Here is a 20,442-nt window from a genome sequence, read left to right as displayed (position 1 = left end):
GTAGTTTTTAACGCGTAGGTCACGACCCGTTTTGGAGTGGGAGTGGGGTCAAAGGACCCTTTCACAGAGGTTGCCTAAGACCATCAGAAAACATGGGTATTTACATTATAGTTCATAACAGTAGCAAAATTACAGTTACAAAGTAGCAATGAAAATAATTGTATGGTGGGGGGGGGGGTCACCACAATATGAGGAATTGTTTTAGAGGGTTGTAGCATTAGGAAGGTTGAGAACCGCTGTCCTAAAGTCTACCTATGAATTAGGTGGAGAGAGAAAGCTTGCTGTGCATGCCTTAAGAGAATGGTACAAGGGCATGTTTATTTAAATTAACTGTGTTAGATATGACATGCCTGTTGGAGCCAAGTCTAACTTGTCTGTATACTTTTCTGTCTTGAGTTAATTTTGAGGCAGGATTTTACTGTGTAGCTCACATTTCTCTCAAACAGCATTCCTTCTTCCTGAGCCTCCAGGATCACCCAGTTCTTACTTACTCAGAAAATAAAGTAGCAGGAGCCCTCACTGTGACAACCCTTCCCACCTAGAATGGCATTTTAAAAAGACCTGGAGTACATTTTTATATGCTTCTTACATGTTAATTATTAATGGATGCAAATTGGCCCACGGCATATATCCTATTGGAGCCTGTTGTTTGCTCTGAGAGGCTGTGGCAGGAGTGGTGAGTCTGGTCTGGATGACGTCCAACACAGATGTGATGAAGTGTTGAGGTTTCCATGGAATATCCAAGCTCTTCATTCGCGTGTCCCTCCAGGCACCCCCTCATGGGACATGGCAGTGACTGAGGAGTGACAGGCCAGGGAACTGCCACTGTGAATGATCTTGACAGCTGTTTTACATGGCTTTCTAGCCCCAACTTGTGACAAAATAATTATATTATTTGAAGAGAGAAGGAAATGGGAAGAACAGTTTGGTTGTGGGGAAGGGCAGTATATGGATACCCACAGGATTTCAAGTTCTGTGACAGTACGACACAGGGACAGATGGAGAGTGCCGTCTGTCATTTTTGGACCCCAAGCCAATAAAGCTTGCCAACCCTGTAGCCCCGAGTCACACAGACAGACCTGGTCATGCACCCAACCAGGTAATCGGAGGACAGTTCCCAGGTGGTGAAGACTGACTGGATCTGAGGTGAGCAGGCTGTACCCACCCCAACCCCCATCCTCTCCCCAGATTGGAGAGACTCTCCCTGTGGGGGAGGGGTGCCAGTGGAGGTCCTACCACAGACCCCAGGCTAGGGAGAGCATGCCCAAAGATGGCTGAGATGAGTTCCACTGCCCAATATATCAGCGAACAATACACTGTGCCAGGCATGAAGGCATGGACCCTTTTGCAGCCTGTGATGTGAGCACGGTATAATGATCGACGGTCGCAGGTGCCATACCATTTTCATACGGCAGGATCCGGCCGTTGTACTTGTGGAAGGTTCCCCTGCTTTTTCTCTTTTGAACAAATAGAAATGACATGTACATGAATGGATGAACTGATTTCCCTTCCCCCAAAGCCCGGGGAGAGATGGACTTTGTTCTCTTCTCGGTCACTGTAGCAACGCTAGCATGAGGCTGCAGAAGTAGCTTGTCAGTGTGTTAAGTGGATCAAACAGGGATCATGATAATCCAGAGTCAGTCCAAGTGAGGCTACCCACTGTGGATAGAAATAGCTTTAAGCAATACCGTGCCTAATAAGGGAACTTGACTTGTGACTCAAACATCATGTAAGATTGCTGTTCTGTTTTGCTTTTGTAAGTCAGGCTCTACGCATGTAGCTCAGGCTGGCCTGGAACTCAGGATGTATATATCTATCTCAATCTACTGAATGCTGGGATAAACACGTGCTGCCAGCTGAGTGATGCTTGTGCACACCTTTAATCCTAGCACTTGGGAGGCAAAGGCAGGTGAGTCTCTTGAGTTGATGAGGCCAGCCTGGTCTACAGAGAGAAACCCTGTGTTGAACAACTTTAAAAGGGAAAGTAACTTTACGTAGCTAAATGAATCCACAAGAGTCTTTGTGAATGGATTTGTGGCCCAGGCACGGTGACTTTTAATCCTAGTTTTCTTGGAGACAGGGTCAAGTATCTCAGAGTTTGAGGGTAGTCTGTTTTACCAGGGCCATCCAGTGCTATGGAGTGAGACCCCATTCAAAAGCAAAAGAATTGACTCCTCACTAGAAAGTGGGGTGGGGTTGTTTTGTATTTGAAACCCGGTCTCACTCTGTAGCCTTGGCCTGCCTCTGCTTCTCCAGCGTTGGGCAGTGACACCATAGGCCGTTTGGTTCAATAGAACTTACCAGCAGATTTGTTTTTGTTTGTTTTGTTTTTTACTTTTTCTTTACTCCTCCCCTTCTGTTCCCTCCCCTCCCCTTCCCTGCCCTGCTATCTCCCATTTCTTTAAAGAAAGTATTGGAATTAAGAAAACAAGAGCTAGGATCTGTTTGGTTTCCTCGGGCCTAATCTGCCCCCTGGTGGATGCTGTGTGTCTTGCTAGTCTCACAATGTTCTCTCGCCTTCTTGGCATTAAAAATCACAGAATATTCTCTTTCTAATCCTCCACATTATCAAGTAAATTTAAAAACAAGTAGTTTAGCCTTGGCTGAGATCCCCAGCTGGGCATGGTGATGCCAGGCCTTCCATTAGGGTTTCATTCTGTACTGTTTCAACATTGTTCTGCTCTGAAACTGTTTGTTTGTTTTTTTTTTTTAATTAATTAAATTTTTAAAAATGTATGTGTATGAGTCTGTATGTTTGAGATCTACCACTCTGTGTGTGTGTGTGTGTGTGTGTGTGTGTGTGTAGAAAGAGAGATTAGCTTGTTGTGGTCTTTTTGAATGTGAGTGAACTCTCGAGATGCAGAGCAGTGTCAAGTGACAGAAGTCACAGCAAATGTACCTGTAGGTGCCGCTGACTTCAGTCATGGTTTAGGTGTTGAGGGAACCTTCAAGCCATTAAGTAGAGTGAGATTATCCCTGAGACTTAGCAGAACAGGGCAAGTCATGAGAGCAGAGGATGGGACAGGAGAGCCACACTGACTGGCCGACTCCGTGCTACCTTTGCCAGGGTTGAAGTGGAGGGAGTTCCTTCTCAGATTGACCCAGACAGACTGGGGTTTCCTGCTTTCAGGAAAACCCAGTCAGACCTGGAGTCCATGTGCTTCCTCAAGGCTTCAGTTTGACCGTGCAGCACTTGGCTCGAGTGACTCTACTAGTGACTCCATTTTTGTATAATCTAGTCCTTATTATATGTAAGTACACTGTAGCTGATTTCAGACTCACCAGAAGAGGGCGTCAGATCTCATTACGGATGGTTGTGAGCCACCATGTGGTTGCTGAGATTTGAACTCAGGACCTTCCAAAGAACAGTCAGTGCTCTTAACCACTGAGCCATTTCACCAGTCCTCTTTGTTTCTTGAAGTGTGTCTTCTGGGTACTGAGCCAGAGTTGGGTGTTTGGTTAGACAGAGAACATGTGACAGAGGGCATGGTCTGTGACTTACAGTCAGAAGCAGGAGAAGGACATGTGTATAGGTGAGGACTGTCTGGAATGGGACCAAAATCTGTGGAGAAAGGCTCACACCTGGTGAGTGACTGGCGACAGAAATTTAAACTTTAGCCTCTGCTCCAACCAACTGCTACCTCCTACCGAAGCCATGATGTGAGGACTGTTTTAACTTGCTAAGACCTTTGGACATGGGCTGGAGAGATGGCTCAGTGGTTAAGAGCACTGACTGCTTTTCCAGAGGTCCTGAGTTCAAATCCCATCAACCGCATGGTGGCTCACAACCATCTGTAATGGGATCTGATGCCCTCTTCTGGTGTACTCATATAAATAAAATAAATAAATCTTTAAAAAATAAAAACCCTTTGGACATAATCTTTTAGACCCTACAGATGCCCCTTTAGTTAGCTATCAACTAGGAAATGATAGAAATTAGGTTTGATCTGATTTTTATTTTAAGAAAAATGTGTTGTTTTGGAATTTGATTCATAGGAAGGGCATGCTTGATCAGCAGAGGCAAACAGAAAGGCCAAAGAGCCTATGTCCTAGGTTCGGTGATTGGCTCACCGGTGTCTCAGCTTCTCAGCCCTGTCCAGCGTCTGCAGCGAAACCACCCCAGCATGAAACAGATGGGAGGGGTGCGGTTGAGTAGGAAATGTATTCACAAGCAGGAAGGTGGAACGTAAGGACCAGACATCATCTTAGACATGATGGATCTAGAACACTGCCAGGTAGCTCCCATCTGTCCTGCTAACATCCCAAGCATCCCCGTGCATGGAGAGTCAGTGCATGCTAGCACCATCTCCTGCTGCTCCTCACCTGCCTCCTTCCTGATTAAAGAGCACATTGCTCCCAGTTCTTTTGAGCCTCACTGCCCTGATACTTTGATTTTGTTTTATGATAATTAGGCATAATCATTCAAAAGTCTCCAGCTGTTACATGTTTGGGGAGGAGAAGGCATGCACATTTGGTTCCATGACTTAAAATAAGCCACCCTGATTTCCTCTCCAGCTGTCTCACTCTCTTCCTTAACTCGGGTCTACATGGTTTTTCTCCTCTGACCCTACTCTCTCTTCTCTCTTCCCTTCTCTATCTGCCCCCCCAACCCCCAAGAGTTTTCCTGTTCTCCTAATCCCACCTAGGCAGCTTCTCTGAGTCCTCAGGTATCCTATCTCAATATCTCACATCCTGGGTTGGGTTCTGAGTTCACATCATTTTCTCCCCCAAAATATACCCTTCCTCCCACAATTCTCCAGCTGCCCTGTCCCAAGGCTGAGAGGTCTGGAAACTGCTTTTTGTCTTAGAAGTAGATTTGTTTTGTTCTCTCCAACGTAAAGTAAAATTATCAAGTCAAGTAGGCTAATTTTATGTATACAGTGCAGTGACTTTTGACAGATGTGGAAACTGTCATCTGCATCCACCCCATCACACTGGTAAGCTCACTGGTACCCACATCCTTCCAGAGCCTCTGTTGTGTGCTGCCCCCAGCTCCTGCATCTGGCAGGGGTGCTGTGCATGCCATTGGCTGTTTCCTCAAAATTTTCCTCTCCTAGCTTGGACCCTACTCAGTCTTGTATGATGTCAGTGCCAGCCATACACTCAGCACTGGTCTGTGCCCAGGCCAGGTATGTCAAAAGGACTGTTACATCCTGAATCAGGATGATTCCCACTGTGGATAACAGAGAGCTCAGCCCAGACTGGCTTGACTCACTCACTCTGCCATCTCAAGCATCAAACAGGACGGTTGGTTCTGAGGTTGTTAAATTCAGCTGTCCCAGGCAGGCCTGTGTCGTAATCTCTTGGGTTTTGCTTTAGCATCTCATGGGAGGCGTGGTTTGTGGACACTTGCTCTCTGCAGGGAGAACACGTCTCCCCATCTTGTTGCTAGGAGCTCTCGGAACCCTTGCTAGGATGCTTTTTTGTCTGGAATAATGATATCTTTCTCTCTCGTGCTCAAGCCTAATGCTTCCAAACGGGATAAGGTACCTTTTCTGGGTCTGGATCAATAGACACGCAGCCTGGCTTCAGGCAGGGGTGCCTATCATCTGAGTCCTCTCCTCTTTTCTGAATGTAATTAGCTATTTAATCATTCACCATGTACCTGACAGCATACCTTAAGAGACCCGTACCTTGGCCCACATAGGACACAGAGAACTCAGGGGCTCCTGTCTGTCTTCCACCGAGCAGTCTACCCTGCCGTCTCATACGATCCCTTCTGCTTTGCTTTCCATGTCTGTTGGTTTCTTGTTTCCTCTAGCCTCCCCCAGGGTACTTGTTGAACATGGAACCTTACACAAAGTGGACTGGACTCGACTCTCCTCTCCAGATGTCTCTCATGCTTCCCTTCCCATCTCTAGTTGTATTACCTGTGCACAGTCTCTGAGCATCCATGAGCCTAGGTAACAGCTGCACTGGAAGGAGATAGCTATAGCTGATCTTCTGGAAGGGACCCTTCAGGCCTTCTGGAGTACCCTCTCAAGGACTTAGCTCTTGAAGGTGATGTTAATGGACCCAGCACACTCACCAGCCATGGGCTGCATCTTCCAATACTGCCTTGCCTGCTTTCTGGCTTTTGCTCCATCATATCTTACCCAGAATCCTCCTGTTTTCTCTGTCAGCCTTATACTTGGCAGACATCATGGCCAAGGCATCCTTTGCATCTCCCTTCGGTCCCCTCTGTCTAAAGTGCTTTGTCCACTTTCTGTTACCAGCTTCTAAATGCAAGACATCCATGGGACTTTGAAATCAGACCCTCGTGTTTAGCTCTGAGCCAGGCACTCAACCCTCCTTGCCTGTTTCTGTCTCAGGATAGCTGGGAGGCTAGTCGTGTAGTGCAGACTTCATCCTTCTGAACACTGGTGGTCTCCTTCTTATGCTCATTGTTTACCCCCAAAATACTGTGACTGTGCCCATTCATTTAACACACACCCAGCAGGTGCCCACCTCAGCGGGTGCTGTTGGAGATGAGGACATGGCTTGGGAACAAGATAAAGTAAAGATTCTTGCCTGTGCAGGGCTCCCCTTATTTGAACAGTGCTGTCCGTCTGTCTCCTGAGTCTTGCATAAGAAGCAGTATATAGGAGGTCAGAAATGGACCTGCCATCAGGAGAAAAGGCCTCTGCTTCCCTGCAAATCAAAGCAACGGGCAAGTTATAAAAATTGAATTTCTTATTTGAGTGTCAAAGGAGGGCATGCAGGCTGTAGCAGACTTGTGGAGGTCAGAGGGACCTGTGGGCGTCTGTTTTCTCTTTGTATCATGTGTGTTTAAGAGTGAAGTCAGGGGCTGGTGAGATGGCTCAGTAGGTAAGAGCACCCGACTGCTCTTCCAAAGGTCCGAAGTTCAAATCCCAGCAACCACATGGTGGCTCACAACCACCCATAATGAGATCTGATGCCCTCTTCTGGTGCGTCTGAAGACAGCTACAGTGTACTTACATATAAGAAAGAGAGAGAGAGAAAGAGAAGTCAGGTCATCGGATTTGGTGGCAGGTACCCTTAGCCACAGAGCCCTCCTCCTGGTCCAGCAACAGGGATTTGTACCTCTCTTATCCCCATTGTCAATGGTGACTTGTTTTAAGGAGTGTAGTGCTTTTTGACAAAGCTGGTTGTATCAAGACTACATCTTTCTTTAGAAACCAAATCTTGTGCGTTTTGTGTTTCAGCGGGGAAAGCGGGGCTGGGAAAACGGAAAGCACCAAGCTGATCCTCAAGTTCCTGTCCGTCATCAGCCCGCAGACTTTGGACCTGGGCCTGCAGGAGAAGACATCCAGCGTCGAGCAAGCCATCCTTCAAAGCAGGTAGCGAGCGCATCACCTTTCTCCCTCCCGGGCCAAAGGGCGAAAAGCATCAGGCTTCCCTTCTGGAACCGAATAGCTATAAATTAGTCAGTCTGTTTCTCTTCCCGGCTTGTCTGTTAGGATCTCATTAAGAGATCTCAGCTGCGAACCTTTCATCCCAGCACAGGGGAGTCAGAGGCAGGCAAATCTCTGTGAATTTAAGGCCAGGTGGGCCTAGAGAGTTCTATGCTAGGAAGGGTGATGTAGTGACCCTTTGTCTCCCTTCCCCTCACCATTGTCCCTCCTGCCCCTCTCAAAATTGAAACGGTCTTGACATGGACCTAGCACTTCCTGCAACCTTCAGCAACACCTGCTTGGGCAGAAGCATCTCCTGGTCTATCCATCCTTCCTCCCTCCTTCCCATCCCTGTCGGGCCATTATAGGCAGTACTTCCTGGTTCTAAGAAGCAGACTGACTGCGTGCAGCTGCTGACGGAAGCTCTCAGACACATACTAACCCAGTTGCTGTAGCATTCAGAGAGAGAAACGCAGTCAGTGTGAGCACAGGGCATTTGCACAGCCTCAGCAGAACCCAGCCATGATCCTGACATGAACTGACAGAAGGCTGTGTGGCTGAGTATCACCTGCTGACTCATTTGGTGTCTGATTGGCGCCTTGTCAGGTTGTACCAAGAGAGACATTACAGACCCCGGATGCAGAGAGCTGACCTCGGGTCAGCAAACTGCAGCCTAGTATAATATCCTGCAGTTTTGTTTTGGCTTGTTTTCAGTTGGAGATGCAGCTCAGTGGTAAAATGCTTGCTTAGCATTTTCAAGGTCTAAAGTACCATGCATACACTTGTACACACACACACATATACACCTGCACACACACAAATTACACTTAAGCCTTTAGTTTTTAGCCCTGCTTCCAGCCTGTAGCTCAGCAAGGGTCATCACCCTCCATTTTCAGAGTTCTTCACCCGCCTCCTCCAGCATTCTTCATAAATAATTTCCTTGGGACCCTGCCATGCTCGCTTGTGCTGTTTCTGGCAACTTTTGACAACAGAAGCAGCACTGAGTAGTTTCATCAGGGACCGCATGCTCTGAAAGCTGACAATAGCATCTGGCCCTTTACGGCCCTGCCTGTCACATCCTTGGTCTAGCCTGACTCCGTTTAACAGTTGGAGAAGATCCGGAAGATGTTAAATAAATTACCTCCAGGCCATGGTGCAAACATGTGGAAGGCCCAGCATCCAGGGCTTTTCAGATCCTAGATGGGAGTCTCTTCTGTGCATCTCCAGGGCACTGCAGTAGCCAAGTTCATTTGTCAGAGCTGAGCCATGTGGTCCCCTTAGCTGTGCAGCTTCCTCTCCCTGCATAGCTAACCATCTTCTTAGTCTCATTCTAGAGGATGTTCAGGAGAAGCCCGTTTCAGCAAGCGTTTAGAAAAGCCAACTCTGGGGCTGGTGAGATGGCTCAGTGGGTAAGAGCACCCGACTGCTCTTCCAAAGGTCCAGAGTTCAAATCCCAGCAACCACATGGTGGCTCACAACCATCTTGTAACGAGATCTGACTTCCTCTTCTGGAGTGTCTGAAGACAGCTACAGTGTACTTACATATAATAAATAAATAAATCTTTAAAAAAAAAAAAAAGAAAAGCCAACTCTTCATTAAATAAACAGAGTCAGGCTGGACCCTCCCTGGGCTGCAGATTCCTTCCATTTGTGTGTATTAGCATTGGCTCTGAGTGATGCCCTCTTGTCCTCTGTCCACAGCCCAATCATGGAAGCATTTGGCAATGCGAAGACGGTATACAACAACAACTCCAGTCGCTTCGGGAAGTTTGTTCAGCTGAACATCTGCCAGCAGGGAAATATTCAGGGAGGAAGAATTGTAGATTGTATCCTGTTTCGTTTCATGGCTGGCTTTGCATTTGGCCCTGACAGTGAAAACTTTGCTCTCTTACTGTAAGGGGCCCAAAAGAACATGAAATACTTGTTTCTCTAGCTCAAGGGTTCTTTTCTCTTTAATATCATTGCATCTGGCCTGTTAGTTACTTTACAAGGTAAATGATCATTTTTCCTTTGGAAATGTCTCAGATTATGCCCATAGTCTAGATTCATCACTTATTATCTGATTTCTGTTGCTATAATGTGATGTCTGACTGGATACTTGATAGAAAGAAAAAAGTATTTATCAAGTTTTGCCTTTAAAAAAAAAAAAGCCTTAAGCCAGGTGGTAGTAATAATATATACCTTTAGTCCCAGCACTTGGGAGGCAGAGGCAGACAGGTCTCTGAGTTTGAGGCTAGCCTGGTCTACAAAGTGAGTGCAAGAACAACCAGGGCTATACACAGAAATATAAATAAACAAACAAATAAAAAGTAAAGATTAAAACAGCTTTATCTTAGGTCACCGTTTAAGCTATTAATAAGTCATGTATTCTGGCTCTGGTACACGCCATCTTGCTCCATTGTAGCATGGTGGTTAGCATCCTAGATGGCGGGACGGGGCATGCCTGAGAGATCACATGCCAAGAAGTTAGAGGAAGAGAGAACCTGGATGGGCGGACTCCACCCTTGACTGTCTCGTCTCAAGAAGCTGACATGCTTGTAAGATCAGCATTAGCATAACTATAGTAACAGTGACCTAGCCCCCTTCTCTTAGGTCCCACCTTGTGTGAGGGCTCTTCCACATGGCCCCTTGGGGCTACATTCAAGCCATGTCTGCCCTGGAGCAGCACTAGAACCAAGCACTTGTGTTCGGTTGGGCATCATGACATTGGTGACGTGGGCTTTGCTTGTTTGGTGTCATTTGGCACCAGTAGCAGCAAGATGAGTGAGCCACAACTCAAGCAACCAGGTCAGCACACTGCTCTCCCCTCCCCCACCTCCACACCACCAGTATCTGTTTTCTTCCTTGACCTTCCATTACTTCTCGAATGAAGATTTATTAGAAAAAGTAAGTACTCAAGACTCAGTTTTCCTATAATGACAGTTTTCAGAGATTGTTTTGTATTAAGTGATAAAAACATTTAAATATATATATATTTATAAAAATTTGGTTTCTCCTCACAGAACCGAGTAGTGAGGCAGAATCCCGGGGAGAGGAATTATCACATATTCTATGCACTGCTGGCAGGGCTGGACCAGGGAGAGCGAGGTGAGTGACGAACAGGTTCAGCAGAGACAGGGGGATGGATGGCAGCTTGTCTCCTGCTTAAAACACACTGCAGATGGCACCTCAGCAGTCCGTGATGTCCACCAGTTGCAGTAAAATGTGTGTGTGCTATGGGTGTACCAGAGATGCCGGCCGAGGTCATCTGAGGATCAACCCAGCACAGGGGAAAAACTAGCAGCAGAGAAACCTCAAACTATTTGTAATCTTAGTACACTTTGAATGTAATGGATATTTGTGAGAAATATATAATGTAATGCAAGCAGCTTTATTTCTGTGTGTGTGTGTATGTGTGTGCATGTTTATCTGTGTTTCTGTGTACATACACGTGTCTGTATTTTTGTATGCACGCATGTAAACTAGTGAGTATCCATGTTTGCACATAGATGCCAGAAGGTGGTGTCAGAGGCACCCCCGTTGTTCTCTGCATTACCTTTGGAGCCAGAATCTCTCATTGAGCCTGGACCTTGCCATTGAGTCTGTGCTGGTTGGCCAGCGAGCCTGGCGTTACAAACTCACTACCCCGCATGATATTTTTTTTTAATTTTTATTTATTTATGTATTTATTATATGTAAGTACACTGTAGTTGTCCTCAGATACTCCAGAAGAGGGCATCAGATTTCGTTAAGGATGGTTGTGAGCCACCATGTGGTTGCTGGGATTTGAACTCTGGGCCTTCGGAAGAGCAGTCGGTACTCTTAACCACTGAGCCATCTTGCCAGCCCGATTTTTTTTTTTTTTTTTTTTTGATAATTTACTTTTGCTTTATGTGCATTGATGTTCGAGGGTGTCAGATTCCTTGGAACTGCAGTTGCAGAGGGTTGGGAGCTGCCATGTGGCTGCTGGGAATTGAACTCAGGACCTAGGGAAGAGCAGCCAGTACTCTTAACCACTGAGCCATCTCCCTAGGCAATGGTTATACTTTTAAAACACACCTAGGCGAAACTCATTTCTAAGTTTGTGCTTATTTTCCTTTATTGTCCTACTAAAGGGTAGACTGAGAGCTTCTGTGTCTTAAGCAAGTCCTCCCACTTAACCATCCCTAACCCTAAATGTTTGGCTTTAGAAGAAAACAATAAAGCAGGAGTCTCATTAATTGGTTTTCTATGGTTCTGCTTAATTTAATGAAGTTTTTATTTCCCTGGGATTTCTATAAAGTAGCTCTACCAGTATCTTGGTGTGTGGTCGTTTGGGGTATAGACTTGGGTGTGTGCTCTAGTTATTAAAACCAGAATAGAGTCTCCAGTGTACTTAGGTAAATTACAGTGATGTCTTCTGAATTTTGTCAGTTATACCAGTTGGGCACTGATGTTGCATCTTTCTTTGTCTTTCTGTAGAAGAATTTTATTTATCTTTGCCAGAAAACTACCATTACTTGAATCAGTCTGGGTGTACAGAAGACAAGACAATCAGCGACCAGGAATCCTTCAGACAAGTTATCGTAAGTTAATTTTTAAAAATTTTCTCCTAATAAGAGTATGAGTTTCATTTTTGCTCTTAAAAAAAAGGGGGGGTTTTGGTAAGGAAAACAGAAATGACTACATTTGAAAGAACACATGAGAACAGTTATTTCTTATCCTGTAAGTCAGAGTGAAGCCTGCTTTCTGGGCTAGAGGGGAATCCTAGGTATCCTCAGACATGATGAGTGACTGCGTCAATCAGGACAGAGGTGTGGCTCACTTGGAACAGCATGTTCAGAGTCAGTGTCCTCCACTCTTAAAAACAAGACTCATAGAGCCCCAGGCTTTGCCCTAACCCCCCCTCCCCCGCCGCCCCCAGCCACAGTTCTCCAGTTTTGAGTCTGTAGGTAGGATTTCTTTTGAAAAATAGTTCCCTTAGCCATGGGACAAGGTTACCACTGGTGCTGATCTGGAGTCTGACTCACGGTGGCAACAGTTGCTAGTGTCCCTCAGTTTCACAATGCCTCAGGACAGTGTGACTTGCATTGAATAAGCCCGGTCAGCGCACTCTGCGAACAGCCTATCTGTCTGAGTATGGCTGGAGGTCACGCGGTGGGCTGTGTCTTTGCCAGAGACCTCAGCTTTAGAGTACAACATGTCCAGGGTTGACTCATGTAGCTATATCTAATCAAGTATAAATATAGCAGACACAAGTGCATGCATCCCTGTCTATCCACTGCTCACAGTCTCATCCTTAACTGTGTTTTCAGGTTTTTAAATGTACTCATATATTCAGGCCTTTTTTTTCCCCTGTTGCTGTTTCCTAAACAATACAGTGTAACGGTTATGTATATATACTGCATTGGGCACTATAAGTAATTTGGAGATAAGGTATGTAGAGGGTGTACATAGGCATGTACACCTATTTATGAGGTATTTGAACACTCTCAGATTGTAATGTCTACAGGGAGCCTGGAACCAGCCCCCGTGCATACCAAGGGGTGCTCACACTTCCTGTCCTAAACATTACATGGATTTAGTTCTGCTCCTAATGGCCATGCCAGCTCATTAGAATGGCGTCTTCTGGGAGGCTTGCAGAGCTGATGAACAGCCTGCCCTTAACCTACACATGTCTTCCTGTTTTCAGACTCTTTAGACTTGTCTTTTTAAGTCATTCAAAGGTCAGAAACTCTCTGATAATTCAGTATGTGGTATCTTCATCAATAAGGTCTCCACATCCAGTGCTGGTGTGTAACCAAGGGCAACAGAAGTAGCCTATACAGTTCAGGGAACTTCCACCCAACAGGTGACAGACAGACAAATACCAAATCATTGATTTCAAATCATCTATCAATCACACATAAATTCTCCCCATCCCATGTATATGATCTGGTTTGAAGTTGGAAACTGAATTCAAGCAGGGAATGTGGCTAATGCCTACAATCCTAGTACTAGGGAGTCTGAGGCAGGAGGCTTGCCCTGAGTGTAAAGTCAGCCTAATATACAGAGTTAGATCCTGTCTCAAAAAAAAAAAAAAAAAAAGGAAAGCAGAAAGGGGGAAAAATGAAATTCAAAGCAGGCGAGGCAGTGATGTGATTATCTTTCCTTCTGCATCTCTGTTCAAAGCCACACAAATGTCCAGAGCAGTGCAGTGTGGTCCATCTGTGTCTCTGTCTCTGTCTGTTCCAGCTGTCTCTGACACTGACTGTCACTATTCTATCTGTCCTCGGTTATCAGGATCAAACCTGGGGCTCCACACACACAAGGTCAGGGCTCTGTGTCTGGCACCCCCTGAAGAGAACACTCTATGTATATACCTCAGAGGGGAGGGGTCTAGGCACCTAAAAGACAGGTGGCTTTGTACTGGGAAAAGTGTGAGGCCAGAACAGGATGAAGAAAGACAGCTTATAGCACAGTTGTCTCTCAGTCCCTGTGGGGCACTAGTGAGAGAAAGCTGGATTTTGTGACGTCTTCTTTTAAAATATCATATTAACCCCAGATCTCTGAGTCCTCCATTGCCAAAGGTAACCAACTTCAGATAGAAAATACTTCTAAAGAAGAGAAAGAAGGTTGCATCCACAAAATCCGTGCAGCATCAGAACTGCTGTTTATGTAGCATATGCCCTGTGTCTGGTAAGCTAGAGGTGGTTAAGGCCAGGCACAGTGACAAATGCCTGTGATGTCAGCATTGAGGAGGCTAGGGCGTGGTGACTGATGCAAATTTGAGGCCAGCCTGGTCTGCTTAGTGAGCGCAAGGCCAGCCTGGGATATAAAACTAAACCTTGCCTATAAGTAAAGTATTCAGGATGACCACATGGGTCCTATGCAAAAGCCACACAGTTTTAAATGCAGAGCTAGGTTTTTTTGTTTTTTTGTTTTTTGTTTTTTGTTTTTTTTTTTATCTCCTGGGACTCCTAGCACTAGAGCCCCAGAAAGAACTGGGGTTTAAGTTGTCCCTTCATTCTTTTCTGGCCTCTCACTTTGCCACAGCAAACCCTTCTTTTCTCTCCCAATTGAAGACGCATGTGTTGAAATTAGCAACCCTCCTTATTCTTGAGGAATCAGGGGAAAGAGATGGCCTTGGGAGTTTCTTCTTGTGTTTATACCCATTTCAGGAAGCTGAAGGAAAATCATTTGTTATTAAAAGATACTGTTGTTCTAGACAGGTAATTATCTAGTTTAGCCTTGCTGCAGGTCCCACTCCCAGAGAGCCGTGGCCACCAGGGAGCATGGCCTGAGAGGGGGGCATCGTTTCCCCACACAAAATGGTTCCCTTCTGTTGGCCCCAAGTCAGTTCAGACAGTTTTGTCTTTCTTAATGCCAGTGTTTCAGATTTACAGTTACATTGAAGTAACAATTGTTGGCATTTGAAATCTGATCTTATGTCAAAATGATATATCACGTTAAAATGCAGGAAATTTATATATACATTCTCCTTATGGATATCCTTATAGACCTGTAAATATTCAACATAAGACTACTTATTAGTTTTAGCCCTCCATAAGTATTAATAAAAGTGTTAGGTGATTTTACTAACATCCCAAATGGGACATTTTCCTATTATTTAATCATTTAGTTTATTCTTGGGAGTTCTAAGCAAGGCTTAAAAAAAAAAAAAATAGCCGGGCTTGGTGGCGCATGCCTTTAATCCCAGCACTCGGGAGGCAGAGGCAGGCGGATTTCTGAGTTCGAGGCCAGCCTGGTCTACAAAGTGAGTTCCAGGACAGCCAGGGCTATACAGAGAAACCCTGCCTCGAAAAACATAAATAAATAAATAAATAAATAAATAAATAAATAAATAAATATCCAACTTGGACAGAGGAGGAGGAAATCTCTTCCGTCCTGGAAACAGCAAGGTTTCACTCCTCTCAAACTTATGAGAATTAGGGATTGGTATTTAAGGTAATTTATTAGACACATAGCTAAGACCCCCTGCTAGCAACTAAAACACATGGTCAAGTATAACATGTAGAAACGCTGAAAACTTTCTTATGTAAGAAACGAGGAGGGCAGGAGACAGGCATAGGCACTACTCATATTAGAAATTATTTTATATATCATATTCTTATTGCAATTAGAAGTGGAGACAAATCCCAAAACAATAAATGCTTCAGAGTGTTACTTTACATGGCACAATTCTATGATTTTATTTTGTTCTATGCCATTTTCTTTTTTTTCTTTGTTTTTCTTTTGTTTTTTGTTGTTGTTGTTGTTTTTGTTTTTGTTTTTGCTTTTTCGAGACAGGGTTTCTCTGTGTAGCCCTGGCTGTCCTGGAACTCACTCTGTAGACCAGGCTGGCCTCGAACTCAGAAATCCATCTGCCTCTGCCTCCCAAGTGCTGGGATTAAAGGCGTGCGCCACCATCGCCCAGTTCTCTGCCATTTTCTGAACGCTGTGTTTTCATAAGGGACGCACAGTCTTCTTAATGACTACATGATTATTGTTTGGGAGGGCACCTGCTTTTCCATGGACTGCAAACAATGAGTGTATGCTCAGTGTCATAGCCAGCTTTAATACAGCCTTCAAAATTGCACCATAAAATTTTTGGCTGAGATTTGAAAGCTATTTCAAGTGAGAAGTAAAAACTAATTTATTTTACTGCCTCCATCTGGCCCCCTAGGATGGGGACTCACGAATGTGTGTGAAGTAGCAAGGACTTTGATGCGTGACGGTCTGTTTGGTTCTCTGACTTCCCGAACACTGCATACATGTCCAGCATCCTTGGCTGTAGACCACTGCTAAGATTTCTAGACCTCATAGACCTCAGTGCGTATACACAGTGGTTTTGAATGGTGCATGGCCGTGTTGTGTGTATGTGTGTGTGTGTGTAAGTTCATGCTACATGAGTCAGACTGTATTACTTTTTCAAACAAGTTTTTTTTTTCTCTTTGAATCTTGGAAAACTTGGGACTTGTTGACCTAGAGAACAGATAACAGGTTAGAAAGGGTACTGATTTGGTAGCATCTTTGTCAGGCATGCACAGAGCCCGGAGCTCAGTGCCAGCACTGAACCATGTAAACCATGTGTGGTGGCACTCACCTAGATTTCTATGAGGTGGTTGAGCAGGAGGATTAGGAAATCAAGGTCCAAGCCAGCCTGTGCCACTCACATGACCCTGGCCTCAAAAAACAACCAAAGCAGAATAAGAAGTGGAAGAGACTCTGGGGAGATAAGGGGTTGATTCTTGGATGGCCCTGCAGAGGGAGTATGTCAGCTTCCTAGCTGAGGATGCTGAAGCACGGGGAAGTTTTCAAAGCCCAGATCAGGGGTGTTTTTGAAATAACGATCCCTTATGCAGGGACCCACAGCAAGCCTATCGAGGAGGCAGCGTGTGGGTAGCAGAGAACCTTGTAGTACTTCCTGTGAGAACACTGGTGCGTGCCAACGCTTCTGCAGAAATTCTTCTTGTCAGGCATATATGCAGCAGTGTCCTTCCTTGATGCCTTTCTTACTTATTTAGCCAGTTGCAACTTGACACAGAGAACCCCACTTTGATTCTAACAGCCTCCAATCAACATAAGCTAATGTCATCCATGAAATAGTTTCATATAACATATGTAAAGCATAATGTGACATTACTTAACACATTGCATTCAAAGTACCTGTTGTTTCTGCGTGTCCCCTTGCCTCTCCGGTTTCTATAAAGGCAGCAGTGTTTGTTGTGCTTTAGTCTTGGAGGAGAAAAGCATCCTACTCATGCTGTGATGGCAGTAGTTCCTAAACTACTTAGTAACATAAGCGAGAGGCTGGCTGTGTCACGCACATGTGGCCATCTACTAAAGGCAATCTTCACTTTGGTTTTTTATTATTATTACTATTAGTTTCTTGGACATGGACCATTGTTAAAGTCAGTGGTTATGCATCAGTGTTTTATTCTTCTTGTCTTTAGAACCATACCTAATAGTGTAACTTAGTCATGGGCGGGTTTTCCTTTTCTTCTAGACGGCAATGGAAGTCATGCAATTCAGCAAGGAGGAAGTTCGGGAAGTTTTGAGGTTGCTGGCGGGAATTCTGCATCTCGGCAACATAGAGTTTATCACTGCTGGAGGGGCACAGATTTCCTTCAAAACAGGTGAGGTGATGCCTGAGCCCCACCCTGACCCCTGATCACCAACCCTGTCTCCCCTTCAGTGCTTTCCTTATAAGAGACTAGACCCAGAAAATTGGCACCCAGCCTTTTACAGAAGGTTTTCTGGCACCGAGAGTAGAGCTACAGATTTCCCCCATCCTTTGGTACTGGGGCTTGAACCCACGGTCTCACCCCCTCAGGCATGCTAAGCACTTATGTCAGCTCAGGAGCTGTGGAGCTCCACCTGTGTGATGTCAGGTGTCAGGGCAAGAGTCCAAGGTTCCAGACCTGGGCTTGGGGTCTGTTCTTGTTCTTACTGAGAAGAAAAATGGGCCAAGTAAGTAGACATATGAGCAGCAAGGGTTTAATACAGGAAAGCATGGAGTCAGGTGCTATCACCCTTTGCCTTGTTTTTTTTTTGTTTTTTTTTTTTGTTGTTTTTTTTTTAAGATTTATTTATTATTATATCTAAGTACACTGTAGCTGTCCTCAGATGCACCAGAAGAGGGCATCAGATCTCATTACAGATGGTTGTGAGCCACCATGTGGTTGCTGGGATTTGAACTCCGGACCTTCGGAAGAACAGTCGGTGCTCTTAACCACTGAGCCATCTCTACAGCCCCTTTGCCTTGGTTTTCAGAGTTATCCAGCGGGGTTCATAGCTGTGCTGGAAGCTGTGCCTCCTGCTAGTTATCCATTTGCACTGTGACTGCCTTTGCCTTAAACATATAAAATGTCAGCTGAAGTACTTTAAATATATCTATATATAGATATATATAGATATATTTTATATTTTTATACATAATTTATATATAATGTAATTTTTTAGAAGGTATCTGATAAAACCAATAAATCTTGTTGTAGAAATTGGGTACCGGGTGTGTTTGGGGTCAAAATAACTCTCCAGGAGCCTGGTTTCTCCTGGTCAATGTTTCAGTGTTTATCGTGTTTGATTCCCACGTAGTTTCTATCAGTGTCCTAGGAGCCTAAAAAGCCTTTGTTTCGGGTTAAAGAGGGAGAAATGGCTTAGGAATTGAGAGATGGGTGGCTTTTGGAGAGGACCTGTGTTTTGCACTCTGTTTCTAGAGGAACCAGCACCCTCTTCTGTTGTCCTCAGGCAGTGCACTGCATAGTTAAACGTGAAGTCATCTCTCTCTGTCTTTCTCTGTGTGTGTGTGTGTGTGTGTGTGTGTATGTGTTTCTCTCTGTGTCTCTGTCTCTCTGAACAGAACCTTTGTATATGTGGTAATGTTTGTTCACATTTACTGCATTAAAAGCTATGCAGTGAGTTTAGGTATGGTAGTACAGGTCTGATGCCAGCACACGGGCAATGATGCGTTGCCAGTGATCCTAGGCTACAGAGCAAAGCTACTGCCAAGCCAGGCCACCAAGCATAAGACCGTCTCTTAGCAACAAAAGAAACCCCAGAAACAGAGAGGCAGTGTGGCTCAGCCAATAAAGCGCCTGCTCTGGGTTGTATTGTAGATGTATCCATTGATTGAATCTGGGTACCACGCGATCGGTTGTTCCCGGAATTTTGACCATCTGTGGTTTTCTGTAATAAAGCAGAAGGACTCAGTGCCTGGGCAAGGTGGTGCCTATGACCTTGAGATGCTGAAGAGCTCTGTGACTGTTTTCACGGTGGCTTTGCTCCTACCCTTCTCTGACCAGAGCAAAAGCTCCTAAGAGGGCATCACAGAGCATCTTACCAAACTGAATTTCAAAGCTGATACAAGCCATTAGGAGTCCTTGCTGCTCTTGCAGAGGACCCAGATTGGAGTCCTCGAACCCACAGTAGGAGGATCACAACCCCCCAGCCTCTGCAGGCACCTGCACTCACAGAGGTAACGTACAGACAGGCAAGTGCACATACAAACACATACTTAAAAATCTGTAAGCTTCTGACAGAGACTGAGAATCTCGCTGTCTTTTATGATATAGGACATTAAAGAAAGTTGCTACAAGCAGAAACCATTACTACCTGAGATGTGTCCATCATGTCTGCCTCCACTTTCTGTGTGGCTGTGTGTGGCTAGATTTGATGCCAGCTGAGGTCCAGCATCCGGTGTGTTTGAGGAACTGTGAGTTCACCTGTGCCTCCTCCTTCACTTTCAGCTTTGGGTAGGTCTGCGGACTTGCTTGGGCTGGACCCAACGCAGCTCACGGATGCACTGACCCAGAGATCCATGATCCTCAGGGGAGAAGAGATCCTGACGCCTCTCAGTGTCCAGCAGGTATGACCCTCCTGCCCTCGGTGCCATTGAAACTTGCCTCAAAGACAGCCTGGGACTTTCCATGACTTTACTGTACACATGTGATCCCAGTGAGCCGTCCACATGACTGGCTCTTGGGCCAAATAGAAAAGAAACCCAAGTTTGGGAAATAGGGAAAGTTGTTCTGTAAGTGACAGGGCAGCAAAGCTCTGATGTGCTCAGGTCTGACACAGGCCGGCTGAGACTGTGCGCTGATCCTTCCACATAAGGCTGTCTGTTCTTGGGAAATGTGTTCACTGTGCCTCGGTTCCCTCTTCTGTAAGCCAAGGATGGTTATACCTAATTCATAGGATTTTCATGAGGATAAAAAATAATAATAATAATAAACCAAATACTTGATATAAGTACTTAGCGTCTGCTGCAGAGTCAGCACTCAGTTAAAGTGAGCTGTGAAAGTTATCCTCCCTGTACTTGAGCACCGCAAAGCACTGTTACTGTTCTTTGCCTCTGCTAAGCCTTGATGAGCCCTCCTCATCTTCCTTCTTGGTTGTCCTTACAATTATCTTCTTGTGTGCGCCGTGCACTCCCGTGTGGAAGGCAGAGGATACACTGTGGGAGTTGATCTTCTCCACGTGCTTTCTGGGGATTGACACCAGGATTGTCAGGCTTGGTGTTCAGACAGCTGTCCCCATGGAGCCGGATCGCCTGCCCTTTCTGATTTATCATCTTCTTTTTTCTTTTTGAGATAGCTTCTCACTATGTAGCCCTGGCTGACCTGGCGTGCTTTATGTAGACCAGGCA

The 20,442-nt window shown here is 45.3% G+C and overlaps 1 protein-coding gene across 1 annotated transcript in view; it reads left to right on the top strand.

Annotated features, from left to right (window-relative positions):
• Myo10 (myosin X) overlaps window positions 1-20,442 on the top strand; it is a 195,787-nt gene that overhangs the window by 93,257 nt on the left and 82,088 nt on the right. Inside the window, exons 5-11 of the mRNA XM_021183593.3 lie at window positions 7,167-7,301; window positions 9,057-9,181; window positions 10,228-10,241; window positions 10,358-10,442; window positions 11,796-11,899; window positions 17,302-17,431; window positions 19,544-19,662. Coding sequence (XP_021039252.1) covers window positions 7,167-7,301; window positions 9,057-9,181; window positions 10,228-10,241; window positions 10,358-10,442; window positions 11,796-11,899; window positions 17,302-17,431; window positions 19,544-19,662 — 712 coding nt within the window. The remainder of the gene's footprint in view (window positions 1-7,166; window positions 7,302-9,056; window positions 9,182-10,227; window positions 10,242-10,357; window positions 10,443-11,795; window positions 11,900-17,301; window positions 17,432-19,543; window positions 19,663-20,442) is intronic.

Source organism: Mus caroli, unplaced genomic scaffold, assembly GCF_978045245.1.
Source record: "Mus caroli unplaced genomic scaffold, Mus_caroli_1 scaffold_16, whole genome shotgun sequence".
NCBI classification, from domain to species: domain Eukaryota; kingdom Metazoa; phylum Chordata; class Mammalia; order Rodentia; family Muridae; genus Mus; species Mus caroli.
This window is presented reverse-complemented; position numbering and strand designations above follow the sequence as displayed.